Here is a 17,488-nt window from a genome sequence, read left to right on the forward strand (position 1 = left end):
GTTTCAAATTTCATAGAAAGATCTAGTATAGATAGTTGTATGATAGAACCCACTTCTCTGAACATAAGGCTTTTTAAAAATCGAGTCAGGATCGCTGAACTCAGTCGCCCACACATTTTCAGTCGCCTTGAGGCCAGAGCTTTGCCATGTCACTTCATTTCTTTTCCTTTCCTCAGTTACAACTTTTGAGTTTAAGCATCAAGCATTTAAAGACTATGACGCCTATTTTTCATGTGTGGTATGACAGTTATTGGTTGCACTTTGGGGTGTTTTTACAGTTAATATTTTTTATCAAAATGTCTTTAATTCATTTGACTCTAGGATGTCAAACAAAGAGATTATGGGTGTAGTATTTTACCTGATGATGTACAGTCCCTTCCAAAAGTATTGGAACAGCATGCAAATGTATTTAGTTTTTGTTGTTCACTGAAGACATTTGGGTTGAAGCTCAAAAGATGAGGATGAGATGAAAGTTCAGAATTTCAGCTTTTATTTCCTGGTATTTACATTTAGATGTGTTAAACAACTCAGGACATACCACTGTTTGTATTAGACCACAGCATTTAAAGATGAGCAAAAGTAAAACAAATAATCTTAAAGTAAATTATAATTAATATTCGGTGCATAACCCACCGCCTCAACACATCAACATCAAACTGTTGCATTCTTCATTTGTGATGCTATTCCAGGCTTTTCTTTCAGTTCTTGTTTGGTTTGGGCAGTTTCTCCCTTCAGTCTCCTCTTCAGGAAGTGAAATGCACGTGTTAGGGAATTCATATTCAAATTTTATAAATGTTTTTAACTACAATGGCTGAGAATGTTAAGTCTGCCCATGAACCATATGTTTGGTTTAGTAGAAAGCTGAAGGAGGAGCTGGGTGAGCTGCTCCGTGCAGCCGGCACTCCAAGAGGTATAGGACGCCTCCGAGTCTGTGAGCTCAGCTGAACTGATAAGCGTCTATAAACAAGCTTCACACACTGCTCGTGGCAGATTCTTGTGACTGGTCTTCATGTGTCTACTTCCTGTATACCTGTGCATCCTGTCCTGAAAATCCTGTCCTTGCAAATAAATACCAGTTAAAAATCTTCTCCAAATTGTGTGTTTTTTATTTTTATTTAAGTACGTTAAGAGATAATATTTTTCTCCAGCTGTATGCTCTATTGCAGGGGCATCAAACTCACTTACAAAAGGGGGCCAAAATTAAAACCTTTTTCAAACTAAGGGCCAATTTCAGACTATACATTAACTTAAATCAGATACCCAACACCTTTTCTTGGTTACAGGTTCCTCAACAAGAGTTAGGTTGGTCTCATTTGATGTTCTCTGTTGTGCTTTCGACATCATAATCAAAGATTACTGAAAAAAATTCAAGAGCTAGAAGTATTTTACGTTTCACATATCATCTTGGGGGCCAAATAAGATGTCAATGAGGGCCACATTTGGCCCCTGGGACTTGAGTTTGACACATATGCTCTATTGTTTAAGGTCGGGTGATTGACTTGGCCCTTTTGTTTCCCTTGATGAAGTCCTTTGTTTTGTTGGCAGTGTGCTTTGGGTCATTGTTCTAATAAACCTCCTCCCATTTAAGTTGGATGCATTTCTCCTTAAATTGACAGATAAAATCTTTCTGTACACTCATTCATTCTGTTGCCACCATCATTAGCTACATCCTCAATAAGGTATAATCAGAGTCAGAGTCAGAGTTTCTTTATTGTCATTCGCACCTCATGTGGTACATGTGGTGGAGCGAAATTATGTACACAGGGTCCCAGTTACATCCAACAATAAAATGTATAAGAAAAACAGTAATAACATCTAAGATATGAACTAAGAAAAACATCAACTAAATATACACTAAGCACTCATAACATAAAACATTGAACATCAGCACAAACATGAACATGAGTCTGTGAGCCTGTTCCAGAAGCAGCCATGAACAGCCAACCCATGACATTACCTCCACCGTGCTTCACAGATGAGCTTGCGTGCTTTGGATCACAAGAAGTTCCGTTCTTTTTCCACACTTTGGCCTTTCCATCACTTCAGTAGAGACAAATCTTGGTCTCATCAGTCCATAAGAGTGTGTTCCAGGACGTTTGCGGCTCATCTCTGTACTTGTTAGCAAATTCCAATCTGGCTTTCAGATTCTTGCTGCTGATGAGTGGTTTAGATCTTGTGGTGTGGCCTCTATATTTCTGCTCTCGGAGTCTTCTTCAAACAGTGGATTGTGATATTCCTTCCATGCATTGCATGTGGAGGTCATTGGTGATGCAAGTTACTGATGCTTCGGGGGTTTCTTCACAGCTCTCGCAATATTTCTGTCGTGAACTACTGTTGTTTTCCTTGGCTGACCCATTCGTCGTCTGTTGCTCAGTAGACCGGTTGTTTCTTTCTTTTTCAGGACATTCCAAGTAGTTGTGCTTGCTATGCCCAATGTTTGTCTAATGGCCCTAATCGATTTTCCTTCTTCTATCAGCTTTAAAATACTTTGCTTTTTTCCCATACACACTTCTCTGGTCTTCATGTTGGTTTATCCTCTTTAACAAGAAATGCAGTCTTTACAAACTTAAACTGGTCATGCAGAGCTTTTTAATGTTTGAACAATCAACCTGAAGAAACACATTCAATCACATGTTCCAGTAGTTCTGATTGCTTGACAAATGGGTGGGCTCAACCAATGAGTGATATGTCTTGAGTTTTTTTTTTTTAAACACATTTAAGGTAAATCTCAGGAAATAAAAGCAGAAGTTATGAGCTCTTGTTTCATACTCATCTTTTGATCTTAAACCCAAATGTCTTCACAGAACAACAAAAACAAAACTTGCTTTGCTGTTCCAATACTTTTGGAAGGCACTGCAAATCTTATCCACTCGCTAATGGAACCTCCTAAAGCCAGGGAATATTTTGGGGGGGGGGGGGGGCATTTTATACTCAATGTATGCCATTACATAAACACTTTGCAGGAAAATTGTTTAATGCATGCAAACTTGTGACTCATCACAATAAGGATAAATACTGTAAATGTAAGAACAAATAAAAATTATGTCATGCGCAAGGAAGATGATCATATTTTCATGGTGATTTCCAACTAACGTGAAATCTAAAGAAGATTCTAAAGAAAGACAAAATCATTTTGCACCCAGATTGATGGTGTGGTTACCGTCTAAAAATAGGAATTTAAGATAATTACAGCATTTTTTGTTGTTGTTGTTGTTTTTGTGCAATTCACTGTACAATCTGCAGCACTACTGTACATCTGATTTTATTTTATTTTAATCCCACCACCACCACCATAAAAAAAAATCCGTTCACGGTTGGTTTGGACCTCTCCAAATATTATTTGGCTGTAAATGACATGAAGAATTAAGCTGTAAAAACAGCTTAGATAAACTTCTCGGCAAGTTATCTCAAAGGTGGTATAATCCTGAGACGCTTACCCTCCATTTATTATGAGTTATAAGAAAAATATATTTTAAAAAATCCAACAACTCTTTAATTATTATTTGATTTAGCATAAAAAGTACTTTTATCTTTTTTGCCAAAGAGACATGTATAGTTTGCACATTGCTATGGCCATGTCATTTATATGAGGGCATGGAACTGTTCAGTATGTCTTTACTTCCCTCTTGTGTTTGCAAGAGGAAACTGCCAGAATTTTTTAAAGTCTGAAGAAAATAGTTGGAAGATCCTCCTGAGTCATAAATGTGCTGCACAGTCTCAATCTGCCGAGCTCTGGGGCGTTGAGGGTCTTGTGTTGTACCTCATTTTCCTCCCTCAGGAAACATTTCAGCATAATTATTTTGTCAACTTTTGACTGTCAACTACAGCTGAATCAGTATATTTTTTCTCTAAAGGATATGATGAATTAAAAAGCTTGCATTTGGCTATTAATGGCAAAAGTCAAAACTGTTTATTTATTCAACTAATATTTTTATTATTCATTGGGGGGGAAATAGGTAAAAAAAAGGAAGCTAATCATGCGAATACAATTTTCACATCACCGTAGTCCTATAAATAGTAAACCAGGTATGATTAAATTATTTAAAGCTTGGAACTCCTTCAGTTTTGAATTGAGAAAGCTTAGATGGGGAACGAAACCTCTTCAACTACAGAAATCCAGTTACTTTAAAAAAATATATTATTATTTACCATAACCTGAATGACTAAAAATCTAAACCAGCATGTATCATCTAAGTTATAATTAGTTACTATTTGAAAATTACCACTTAGCATCTCATCAGGGTGAGAAACTACCTCATTATTATGTACTGTACTATTTTAAAATTAAAATGACATCTGACATGATCTTTTTTTAGTCAAAGAAATGGCAGTAATGGACTTCCACAACCGTTTGCATTTATCCAAACCTTTCTATAAAGGAGAAAAAAGTTTTAAACACTAAGTTAAACCTTAGTGTTACTTAGTTTACTTGGTATTGTATGCGCAAAACTATAAAATATATATGTGTTAAACATAAAGAATTTAAAAAACAGGAAAGGAGACAAAAAATGACCACCAGTTGCAATGATGTTCCTATTTAGAACAACTCTCTCTTTGAAAAAAAAAAAAAAAAAAAACTATTTTAAACCCGGAAGTTTAACTGTCAAGAAATGCGCATGCGCATCCACAATGACACCGCCCTATCTTTTCCAGCACAAAGAGAAATAAAATATACTAAGAGGGTTCACTCAGACTCATTTTATGAAAACCCCTCAAAAAAACGTTTTTAGAGCTTCACCAGACAAAAATGTAACCATATCATTGACATTCATGAAAACTCCAAAAAAAAAAGAATAATAACACAAATTATAACGTGTAGTAAAATTAAACATATGAATAGTTTTTTTTTTAATTTAGGAAACGCTTATTTTTGGCTGTTTTTCCCAGCAGTGTTACCATGGTTACTGAGGGTTCTTTTCGCGGGCATTTCACATGAGCATCTTATTTTTCTAAACGATCTTTGCTGTGAGACACACGTCGCCCCGCCGGTGCACGCGTGGTTTAAATGGGTGTGGCTCCTCTTGTAGTGGTCGCGCGGTGAGCACATCACGCTGAAACATGAATTGAATCGGAAGAGGAAAAACCCGAAATTCAGGTGACATGGACGCGTAGCGCTGAGTTCAGTAGGTTTCCGAGGTTGACGTCTCCGCGGCAGATTCACTGGAGCTCAGTCAACCAAAACAAAGGTAAATAACGCGAGTTTCACGTGACGCTGAGGTGTGTAACATGTTTCTCGAGAATGCTTGTATTTAAGAATAAAACCGTTCGCAGATTCAAGTAGTTTTCCTTATGTAAGTGGCTGCTTGTGCACAGCTCTGCTCAAAGGCTCCATTCATTAAAACAAGCAAGAAGGAACCCCTTTTATGATCACGGAAAACCCAAATGACATTAAAAAAGAAAAGTTGATCATTTTGTCTTACGAATCAGCAAATTCAAACTTGTTGTCTGGGGTGAGTTGTGATGCAGTATGGTGTTTTTTCAGGAAACGATGGGGCTCCTGCAGCTGCTGAAATCCCAGTTCCTGTGCCTCCTGATCATGTGCTACGTTTTCCTGGTGAGCGGCCTTGTGGTCAACCTGTTGCAGCTCTGCACTTTACCTCTGTGGCTGATCGATAAGCAGCTGGCCCGTAGGATCAACATCCGACTGGCCTACTGCATCTCCAGTCGTAAGTACTGCTCCTTCTGCCTGCCACACAGATGACACTTTGTTTCCTTTTGCAACTGGGAGGGAAAGAATCTGAATGGGGGGGGATGTTGTGATAAGACGAACAATAATGCATCAGTTTGCATGAAACCACAAAAGCATTTCTCAAAAACAACCACGCTTCATCTTTTATATTAAAGAGCTTGTCGTTTTCGTATTCTTCTAACGGAGCACTTCGCTCGTTTACTCGTGGTTCCTAGAGTTTCTAAAAGCAGATTGGGAGGCAGCGCTTTCAGTTATCGAGCTCCTCTCTTGTGGAACCAACTTTTAAATTTAATCCACGAGGGCTGTTTTCTCCCCCCCTGTCTACGTTTAAGACGAGACTTCCTGTTCGATAAATATTATCGTTAGGCTTGGCTTGTGTTTCCTGAGGTTCCTGCAGCCTGAGGACATTCTTGCATTTCCTCACTCTGCTGCCGTCTTTGCTCCTTTCTACTTTCCAAGTTTCTGCATGCACTTAATATGAAGCTAAATTAGTTTTAAAAGTAGTCACAAGCGTACAACAAGATCCTTAAGCGTGTCACGCTCCTGTGTCAAATTGCGTAGAAACGTGTGCGCTCCCAATAATTGAATAAATCTGGTAAGGCTTGGATTTCCCAGGTTTTCACGAGCCATGAACGCAACATTACCTTAGTGAATCTGGAGCAGTAAGAAAGTCTCAAGTCACATTAACATGTGAGCTGATCTACATGTTCACATGTACCGTATTTTCTGCCGTACCCGTCGCACCGCCCTATAAGTCGCATTGGTCCAAATATGTCTAAAAAAGAAGAAAAATCCATAAATATGTCGCTTTGCCGTATACATCGCATCTGTTACGCTTCACCGCTGACAACCCGGAAATGTGGACCGGTGTTGTGCCAAGAATCGATGGGCCGCCAAATGGTGACCGCAGGAGTGTGCACAGGAGGACTTTAACAAGAATTTAACAAGATTAGCCCTTGAAAACTATTTTGTTTGCGCAAAATTATAGCAAAGGTGTGTCTCAGTTGAACTTTTACTTAATAAATGCACTTTAATGGTCAAATTAGCTGTATTTCGCCGGGGCAGTGCAGCTGGTTTGACTTGCTCTAAGCAGCGAGTAGAACAAAGGTTGGGGGTATTATGGAAAGCCATTCGTGTCATTAATAGTTGGTGAAGATTCTCAGTCATCCAAGACATGGTAAATTCAAAAAATTTCAAGGAAAAAAAACAATAAAGTATAATAAAGTCGTTTTTTTTTTTTTGTTTGTTTTTTTTGTTGTATTGCCTTACTGCTACTCTTCTGCCATCTAGTGGCTGAAAATGGTACTGTTCAATTTTTTTTATTCAGTCAGATTGAATGAAAACGGTCATATCTCAGGCAAAAATTGGTTTATAAATATGGGAAAAATCCATAAATGCGTTGCTTCAGCCTATAAGTCGCAGGGCATGCAAATTATGCAAAACAAAAAAAAATAACGCAACTTGTAGGCCGCAAAATACGGTATATGACGATTTGTATGTGCATCATAGTACTACTTGTGCAATTTGAAATGTGTACATTAAAAAAAATCAGTTTATTTGCAGTAAACTTGTGGATCTTGTAGGCATACATCTTGCTGTATGCTTGTGACTGCTGTCACTCACTTTGTGTGATCGTCTTGTCTTCCCATAGAAACTCCACCTGGTCCAATCCTTCTGAGTCTATTTCCTGTCCTCTCAAACCCCCAGCTGGGCACCCATCTTAAGCCTGGTTCCTCTGGAGGTTCCTTCCTATTAAAAGGGAGTTCTTTCTCTCCACTGTCTCTAAGGTTCAGGCTCAAGATGGGGATTGCGCCAAAGTGAAGATTTTGACAGTCTACTGACTTCCTTAGCTCAAAATTTCATTTATTGTCATTTCGTAACGTGCTATGTGTTTATTTCCCAGAGCTGGTAGCAGCTCTGGAGTGGTGGTCTGGGACAGAATGCACGCTCTACACTGACCCAAAAAGCTACCCGCTCTATGGGAACGAGAATGCTATTGTGGTTCTTAACCACAGTTTTGAGATTGACTTTCTGTGTGGATGGACCTTCTGTGAACGATTTGGAGTTCTTGGGGTAAGACAGTGTGAGAGTCGCACTTCAGTCCAATTCAGGTTCGATATAGGTCACCATCTTGTTTTCTTTACTTTCAGAGCTCCAAAGTTTTGGCCAAAAAGGAGCTGGCTTATATGCCTGTGATTGGCTGGATGTGGTATTTCCTGGAGATAGTTTTTTGCAAAAGGAAGTGGGAAGAGGACCGAACAACGGTGACTCAGAGCCTTCAAAAACTTCATGATTACCCTGAAAGGTTTTGGGTGGGTTTGAACCCTTGTTGGCCATTCTAAAACCAAGATGACTGAGAGTCATTGGCGTGTTTTAGTTGTTTAATGTGTGATGTTGTTTTTGCCCAAAGTTCCTGCTTTTTTGTGAAGGAACACGCTTCACTCCGAAGAAGCACCAGATCAGCATGCAAGTGGCTGAGAGCAAAGGTCTGCCAAAACTGAAGCACCATCTTCTGCCCAGAACCAAAGGATTCTGGGTAACCGTCCAAAACCTCCGAGGCACCGGTGAGGATCCTTCAGTTGTGACGTTTCTAAGAACGGTTTTTAGAACTCCTACAGCCAACTGCTGCTGTGTGTCTGGTTTAGCTGCTGCTGTTTATGATTCAACGCTAAACTTCAGGAACAACGAAGCACCCACCCTGCTTGGAGTTCTCACCGGGAAGAAATACCATGCTGATTTGTATGTTAGGTAGGAATAAAACATGTTTTTCAGTGAAGAATCCTAGATTAGTCGGTTTACTGGTGTTTTCTATGCTTTGTGATTTTTAACTTTGCTCTTCCTGTTCATTGTAGGAGAATTCCTCTAGAGTCAATTCCAGAAGATGAGGCCGAGTGCTCTGCTTGGCTGCACAAACTTTACCAGGAAAAGGTGAGTTTATAGACACGGTGTCTCCTTCAGGGAGCTGCACATTGGAGAGGGAGTCAGCCACCCAGAACAAAATCATCTCGCTAGTTGCTCTCCTTTGCATATAGCACAGAAAGAAATGCCAGGTATGCATGGTTTTTATGGTGCAACATATTGACTCAAGGTTTGGTCAAAAATAGAAAAATGTTGAACCTTTTTCAACGAGACTATAAACCTGAAATGGAGCAGTACAAACCAATGAATTATCTTTGTTTCTGACATAATAAGCCACCGAGAAAACTCTTGTTAAGGGCTGTTTTTCAGCCCAAGCATCCTTGCTAGATCTCTGAAGAGATCTAGCAACAATGACCCCCCCACCCAATCCCTCCCTGTGGAGGTTTATACGGTGGCCCTGAGGTGTTAATGAACAACATTTGAAAAAACAGAATGACATTAAGCCAAAGCGGAAGTGGCCAAAATCACATTGGAAAAAAGCGGAATTACATTTGAAGGGGGGGGAAGAAACCCACCACTTCCGGTTTTGCTTAATGTAATTCTGTTATTTCAAATATAATTCTGGCCACTTCTGCTTTGGCCACTTCCGCTTTGGCTTAATGTAATTCCGTTTTTTTTTTCTCCCCCAAATGTTGTGTGTGTGTGTGTGTGTGTGTTGATTTTGTTGCGTTTTTTTTTAAATGTAATGGGTTTTTTTTTTATATTCATTTACACCTCAGGGCCGCCATATACTCTGCACACACATGCACTCGCCAGCCATTTTATTAGGCGTACACCAGTTCAGGTGTTGGTACACAAGTGGCTAATCAGCCTATCGCAGCAACAACTCGATACATTTAGGCATCCAGAAGTGGTGAAGACGACTTTCTGAAGCTGAAACTAAGCATCAGACTGAGGGGAAAGAGGGTTGATTGGAACCTCCGTCTTGTTGAAACTCAAATTCACGGTTGGAACTTGTGCCTTCGTGTAAGAAGTTGTTTTCCTCTGAAAAAAGAAGCTGAGAACTTCCTGATGCATGCTCAATAATCCAGGTAGAAAAATCCAAAAAAGTTCAATCTGGTCCTCTGGACATTCAAAAAAACAAAACAAAGCAAAAAAATATAGAAACGTTTCGTCTCATTCAAGAGACTTCCTCAGTCTGAGGTGCTGTATTCAGCTCAGTCTCTTAAATAGCACCTTCTCAGAGTGGATCAACCAGTTTTGCTGCTGACAACCAAAACCAGCTGATCACATGCTCAAGAAGGACCATCAGCCTAACAATGGATCATTAGCACACTGATGGCTGTTTACTATTCACAGAGGGCTGAGTGATACTAGCAATGAATTGTATCACTCAGACAATTAATCGCCCAGCAAAATTTTTTATTGTAACGGGCCTACAGGCACAAGCCTGCATACTTGTGTTTTGTATTTTTATAAAATGTGTAAAATTATATATTTTTTTTCTTCTTTACATAAATCCAGTCTTTTTCTTTTGCCCTAAAATATAAAAATATCTAATAATAATTTGATATTTTAGTTTCAAAATACCACACCTTCTGGCCAGAAAAGCCCCCTTGAAGAAGCTTGAAGTGGGCCATGGGCCACCAGTTGATGATCACATTTCTTAGCAGGTTTTGCAGCTCCAGACATTTTATTAGTGTACAAAGGGGCAGAAATGGCTCTTTTGATCATAAAGGTTGCAGACCCCTGCTCTGATTGGATGTAATGTCTTCACAGGACAGCTTTCAGGAACACTACTCGCAGACGGGACGGTTCCCCGGCCCCGTGATAACTCCTCCACGTCGACCGTGGTCCCTCATCAACTGGATCTTCTGGTGCTGTGTGATGCTGTACCCTCTGGGTCTCCTCCTTGTGCGGCTCGTCAGCTCTGGATCACTGTTCACCATCGTTTCAACCGTGGCCGTGTGCTCTGCAGGTTGGTTACATACAACCCCACACGGCTCAACTAAATATTCATGTTTTAATTTAACCAGCTCCTTTCTGTTCAAATGTTTTATTTAGCAGCAGATTTGACATCTCCAATGTAAGTTCTCCTCTTTTTAGAAGGTCTGGTTTGTTGGTATAAGAGGCATGCTCCTGATAACTTTAAGGCATGGCTGTTGTCTCATGAGGAGCATGGTGCGAGTTTCCACAATGAATCCTGTCCTCATGCTCGTTCGTTGGAATAAAAACGACAAACAAGGTTGTTGTTGGGCAAGGCTTGACCAAAGTGTCGGAGTTGACGCCTAAATTCAAACTTTGTCACAAATTTAAACACCACTTTCTTATTTTCTAAAAACTCTGATTTATTTAGAGGAGAAATTTGTTCAATTCTAAATTACCGTAATTGCCGGGCTATAGAACGCACCCGACTGTGAGCTGTGCATACAAAATTTAAGATGAAACACAATTTTGTACATAAATAAGATGTGCCAGTGTTTAAGCCACGGGTGTCCACAATTTAATACCAGAATCTGCAAAAGCTCCTGGCAGAGTGTGCAGCTCGTGTTGTAGTACAAGAATGAACCGTTAGATGGTGTTTAATAGATGTTGAGTCAACAGACTGCTGATTCTCACAGGGGACTTGATGATGCTTTGCTGTGGGGCTCATGGTTACTGATAATCTGCTCTGGTAAATAACATTCAACCTACAGAATGAACACAAACTAGTCTAAGCAGAACACACTACCAGTAATCACTGGAGAGAACGGTGCTAAACACCTACATAACCGAAATTATTTAAAAATCAACATACCCATAAATTTTACCCACAATTCCTAGTTGAGGTCATGTGACCGGCAATACGTGGAAAAAAATACTACGGCGTTTAAACAGGAAATCTGATAAATGCACGTCTATCTTGGGGGTGTGTTTTTGTAGCTCAATGAGAGTATGATGTTGGGGAGTGGTGGCGCAGAGGTTAGAGAGGTGGGCTTGTGATCCGAAGATCGCCGGTTCACGCCCCGGCCCCGACAACATCAAAAAATTGTGGGGGGGTAGGTGAAACACCCATACTTGCCCCCACCCTCATTCGCCCCACCTTGGGCCCATGAGCAAGGCCCTTAACCCCCACCATGTGCTCCCTAAACAAGTCTCTCTTGAAAATGAGTTCTCGTGGCTCAATGAGACTAACCTGGATAAATAAAGGCTAAATGGAAAAAAAAATAAAAATGATGGGTGACTTCTGGTCACATGGCAACAGAGTGGGGGATTATGGGTATTTACCGGTAGTAGCACAATTGGAACCATGAGCGAGAGGTTTCTGTCATGAATACCTGTGGCATTCACTCTGTCACAAAAGTCTGTCCCCAAAAGGGGTGTGCCTATGAATGGCCAGATGTGTCAAAGGAATATGTTGTTCAGTGGCAGGAAGCTTGGCATCTTGTCAAAATAAGACATAAAAATAAATATAACTTTTTAAAAAGTGCATAAATCAGCCACTCCCGTGTATAAAGCCACGGGTCAAAAGCATGAGAAAGTAGCAGCTTATACACCGGCAATTATGGTAAATTAACTGTAGACGTAGAATATCTTGTATAAAACCACTCTGTTGGCTTGCTGCAATAATAATTTAAATCTAACCTTTTTTTCCCCCTCAGTTTCTGTTGGAATACGCTGGATGATTGGCCAGACTGAGATTAACAGAAGCTCAAATTACGGGATCAAGGAGTCTCCACTAAACAACAACTAAGCAGTTCTGGATTTCAGAGACGCTTCTTTGCAGAGCCACTAATCTTGATGCTGCCAGCTGAATTTATGTTTGTCTAAATTTAAAAAAAGCTCATCTGGCTTGAGTGCAGAGAAGGCTGCGGTACCTCAACGCTGCGCTGCAGAAGCTGAAATGTAAGATCGAGATGCAAAAGTGTCACAAGGTCTTCCAGACGTGACATTGTCCTCTGATCTGAGGGAATATTTCAGCAGATACGCAGGGAGCTTCTTCACTGCCGAAAGAAAATTTTGGATTTAAGCAAGTGAAAGATGAACTACATGTTTGATTGAAATGTAAAGCACTGATGGGATTTATACAATGAAAGATAATAAATGTTTCACCAGGGAAAACGATGTATGAATCGTGATTGTTGAGTAGATGGGTTGTATGCTGTACTCCAGATAAACCAAAAAGACGTGCAACTTTAATTATAAAGCATCCTTTACACACTTAAAGCAGATGGAATCAAAACAAAATCAACTTAAAAAAAAAAAACACATTCAAGATCATTTAAAATCATAACTATAAGTTGTGAAAGGATTAACATGAGGAACCCAAAGAAGTACAATTTCATTAATGAGTAAATACAGGCATTTAAATATAATCAAAACAAATTTTACTATCTAAAGATTGGGCAAACTAATAAAAGTGGTTCTCAACACTGATCCTTGAGGAACACCATCCTGCATATTTTAATTGTTCCCCTGCTCCAACACACCTGATTTAGTGATTTAATTCCGTCAAGTTCTACGGAAGCCTGTTAGTCAGCCAAATTAGGTGTCAAAGCAGGGAAATGACTAAAACACGCAGGATGGTGTTCCTCAAGGACCAGGGTTGGGAACCACTGGTTTGGACCAAGACCATAAACAACCTTGAGAGCCTTGAAATGGAAAGCTGTGCTTTATATTTAGCAAGTTGGAGGAGAAAAAGTATCTTCACTTATTTTTAAATGTTCATTTGACAGTAAAAACAAGTACCTGTGACTAAAATGTGCAAGCAGACGTGGGAAGGGGTGAAGGAGAAACCTGGTGCTCAACCAAGGTTTAAAATGAGAATAATTTACTGACTTTAAGGCCCTGAGTGTCAACTTTTAACTTTAGGTGCAATTAGTGACTATTAAGATGATGAAAACGACAGCAAACATCTCATTTAGGATATGAAAGTGTGCATCTTGGTTACTCCCGTGAGATTTAAGAACTCTCACTGGAGTTTTGACTGTAGTTAATCATTAAGTCCCAGTGAGCTATGATGTCACACCTTGGGAAAACACTGGGTGTGAATTTATAGGCCTATCTGGGAGTGTTCAAGCCGATGTGGAAGTGGCTGTTTCAAAGGTTGTGCAACGTTGACAACACAGCCAGCTTTAAGTAGATGCTTTCGTCCCATTTCATGTCTCCTGGTTACCTGCTGTCCAAGTCTCGTTTTCTCACACTGCGAGTGTGCGCTGTAATGTCTTGTTCATTCGAAGTGCATGTTCAGAGGAAGCTACTTTTTGTGTGTTTCAAGCAGGAGCACAAAAAAATTCAAATGGACTGCAGTAAATGAACATGCTCCAGAGCTGGACACAAATACAAGAGAGAAAAGTAAACCGTTGAGAGAAAACGCTGAGTCTCGGACTCTACGAGCCTCACTCAGTTCAGTGTTTGAACTTCTGTAAAATTAGGAGGACAGAACAAGTAGGGCTCGTTGTTTCCCTAAAGAGAACATGGCGAAACAAGTTGGGTTGCATCTCAACTGGGTTTGTTCAATCATTATGCATGGCGCCGATTCAGGTGAATGTCAAATATGTTAATTCATCAGTCAAACACAAAAACACAAAGGTGGACGGCTGATCTTTTTTTTTTTTTGCACCTGCAGGATCTGGGTCACTGCACATCAAACCTGTCTTCAGTGTTTCAGCTCCAACACTTAAAGTTCGGCTTTGTTTGGTTCAGAAAACACGAGTTATCTCAAACCCAGCAGCAGATCTGTAGCAGAATATCAGAGAAAACTCATTGAAATGGCCCCAAGTACAGACCGTAACCTGCTGAAATACTGTGGAACTCTGAGAAAGTTCTCCATTAAGAGTCCGCATACCCGAATGAACAGAACCAACAGGAGTGGGTCCAAACTCCTCTATCGATGGGGTTTTCTTTAAGATGATGTCACTCAGAAGGCGATTACTATCTAGTCATGGTGGTTCTACAAGCTACTGCATCGTGGATTTTGTTCCTCACACAAGTTTAGAATTGTTTGTGTAAAATAAAATTTGCATGAAAGCATGTCAGGTTCTTTATCTGAGGATGTATTTGCCAAAATTTACAGACCTGTAAAAAATCCTGAATATCTTTTAAATGAAGCATTGATGCGCAAGACCCCAAAACTGAAAGTACTTTTACCTTCTCCTATACAGTAGTCCCTCGTTTATCGCGAGGAGCCATATCCTGAAGCCCCGCGATAAGTGAAAAACCACCAAGTAGGATGTATGTATGCATTTATGTACTGTGTACAGGTCCTTCTCAAAAAATTAGCATTTTGTGATAAAGGTCATTATTTTCCATAATGTAATGATAAAAATGAAACTTTCATATATTTCAGATTCATTGCACACCAACTGAAATATTTCAGGTCTTTAATTGTTTTAATACTGATGATTATGACATACAGCTCATGAAAACCCAAAATGCCTGTCCCAAAAAAATAGCATATCATGAAAAGTTTCTCTAAACAAGCTATTAACCTAACCATCTGAATCAACAACGTAACTCTAAACACCTGCAAAAGATTCCTAAGGCTTTTAAAAACTCCCAGCCTTGTTCATTACTCAAAACCGCAATCATGGGTAAGACTGCCGACCTGACTGCTGTCCAGAAGGCCATCATTGACACCCTCAAGCAAGAGGGTAAGACACAGAAAGAAATTGTTGAATGAATAGGCTGTTCCCAGAGTGCTGTATCAAGGCACCTCAGTGGGAAGTCTGTGGGAAGGGAAAAGTGTGGCAGAAAACGCTGCACAACGAGAAGAGGTGACCGCACCCTGAGGAGGATTGTGGAGAAGGGCTGATTCCAGACCTTGGGGGACCTGCGGAAGCAGTGGACTGAGTCTGGAGTAGAAACATCCAGAGCCACCGTGCACAGGCGTGTGCAGGAAATGGGCTAAAGGTGCCGCATTCCCCAGGTCAAGCCACTCTTGAACAAGAGACTGCGTCAGAAGCATCTCGCCTGGGACTGCTGCTGAGTGGTCCAAAGTTATGTTCTCTGATTACAGTAAATTTTGCATTTCCTTTGGAAATCAAGGTCCCAGAGTCTGGAGGAAGAGAGGAGACACAGAATTCACATTGCTTCAGGTCCAGTGTCAAGTTTCCACAGTCACTGGGGTGTCATGTCATCTGCTGGTGTTGGTCCACTGTGTTTTATCAAGCGCAGGGTCAATGCAGCTAGCTATCAGGAGATTTTGGAGCACTTCATGCTTCCATCTGCTGAAAAGCTTTATGGAGATGAAGACTTCATTTTTCAGCACGACCTGGCACCTGCGCACAGTGCCAAAACCACTGGTAAATGGTTTACTGACCATGGTATTACTGTGCTCAATTGGCCTGCCAACTCTCCTGACCTGAACCCCATAGAGAACCTGTGGGATATTGTGAAGAGAAAGTTGAGAGACGCAAGACCCAACACTCTGGATGAGCTTAAGGCCGCTATCGAAGCATCCTGGACCTCCATAACACCTCAGCAGTGCCACAGGCTGATTGCCTCCATGCCACGCCGCATTGAAGCAGTCATTCATGCAAAAGGATTCCCGACCAAGTATTGAGTGCATAACTGAACATGATTATTTGAAGGTTGGCGTTTTTTGTATTAAAAACACTTGTCTTTCATTGGTGGGATGAAATATGCTAATTTTTTGGGACAGGCATTTTGAGTTTTCATGAGCTGTATGCCATAATCATCAGTATTAAAACAATTAAAGACCTGAAATATTTCTGTTGGTGTGCAATGAATCTGAAATATATGAAAGTTTCATTTTTATCATTACATTATGGAAAATAATGACCTTTATCACAATATGCTAATTTTTTGAGAAGGACCTGTATATATAGTCCCTTGCTACTTCATTGTTTTTTGTGGACACGCTCTATTGCGGCTTTTCAAAATAAAACTGGACATGACACACACTTGGCTGATTGATGGATGAGCCACAAGATCATCATGGAATTTTTATTTAAAATAAATTATTTAGCACCTGCTGCACATTTATGCAGCCCATACTCCTGCAGTTGATCAACTGTTCAGCCTGCAGATCGGAGAAGTGGGCGTGGCCAAAAGCGCTTGCAGGTGGCAGAGTGCAGACGAGGCAGGGAGTTGAAATCATGACACTTTGTGCTCTTTTAGAGCGTTTAAAAACGTTTAGAATATTGCAAGTGTGGGATGGGTTTATATCGTTTTAATATACAGTATATATATATATATATATATATATATATATTTAAATAATAAAACTACTACTTGTACTATTCCTACTTGCTACTCTAATGCTCGAAAAGAGCACGGCATGTCATGATTTCGTCTCTCTGCCTCCAGCTGCACTCTGCCACCTGCCAGTGCTCTCGGCCACGCCCACTTCTCTGCTGCACAGCAGATATGACAGGCTGCAGAAGGAAGCTTCTCCTGCAGTGTGGGCTGTACACAGGTGCTAAATAATTGAAAAGAATTCATTTTAAATAAAAATTCCATGCCGGTTGTGCGGCTCATCCATCTATCAGTCAATCGAGTGTCATGTTCACTCTTACTTTGAAAAACCACGATAGAGCGAGTCCGCGCAAAACAAACCGTTAAGTAGCGAGGGACTACTGTACTAATACTGATTTAATAGCAAGTTGACTTTATTGCTTAAGCAGCGTAAACATCACTTTTTCTAATAAAATAAAAAACACCCATCTCACAAGGACCGTTAATATTTAATGGTATAAACTGCCTATTAGTAACTTGTGCAACCTTAAGCTGATCTTTTTCAGCTTTGTTACAAACACACTTAGTTTATTACAAACTACAGCGTGGACTCTGATCTCGTCATGCGGGACATTAAGAATGGCAACAAGCAAAATTATTAAAAAAAGATTGATTTATTAATATTACTTATACATAGTAACACACTGTAGGAGCAGCAGAGGACCAGAGGTTCGGTGTATGTGTGTGTGGGTGGTGTTCAGC

The 17,488-nt window shown here is 40.2% G+C and overlaps 1 protein-coding gene across 1 annotated transcript; it reads left to right on the forward strand.

Moving 5' to 3' along the window:
- The first annotated feature begins 4,977 nt into the window (after positions 1 to 4,977).
- On the forward strand, positions 4,978 to 12,668 carry agpat4 (1-acylglycerol-3-phosphate O-acyltransferase 4 (lysophosphatidic acid acyltransferase, delta)). Its single transcript, XM_037685186.1, has 9 exons — positions 4,978 to 5,186; positions 5,483 to 5,666; positions 7,593 to 7,762; positions 7,840 to 8,001; positions 8,100 to 8,253; positions 8,335 to 8,437; positions 8,542 to 8,617; positions 10,328 to 10,526; positions 12,190 to 12,668. The coding sequence occupies exons 2-9, from the start codon at positions 5,489 to 5,491 to the stop codon at positions 12,279 to 12,281; spliced, it is 1,134 nt and encodes a 377-aa protein (XP_037541114.1). The 5' UTR covers positions 4,978 to 5,186; positions 5,483 to 5,488; the 3' UTR covers positions 12,282 to 12,668.
- The last annotated feature ends 4,820 nt before the right edge of the window (positions 12,669 to 17,488 follow it).

This window comes from Nematolebias whitei, chromosome 1, assembly GCF_014905685.2.
Source record: "Nematolebias whitei isolate Nwh7 chromosome 1, NemWhi1, whole genome shotgun sequence".
Taxonomy (NCBI): domain Eukaryota; kingdom Metazoa; phylum Chordata; class Actinopteri; order Cyprinodontiformes; family Rivulidae; genus Nematolebias; species Nematolebias whitei.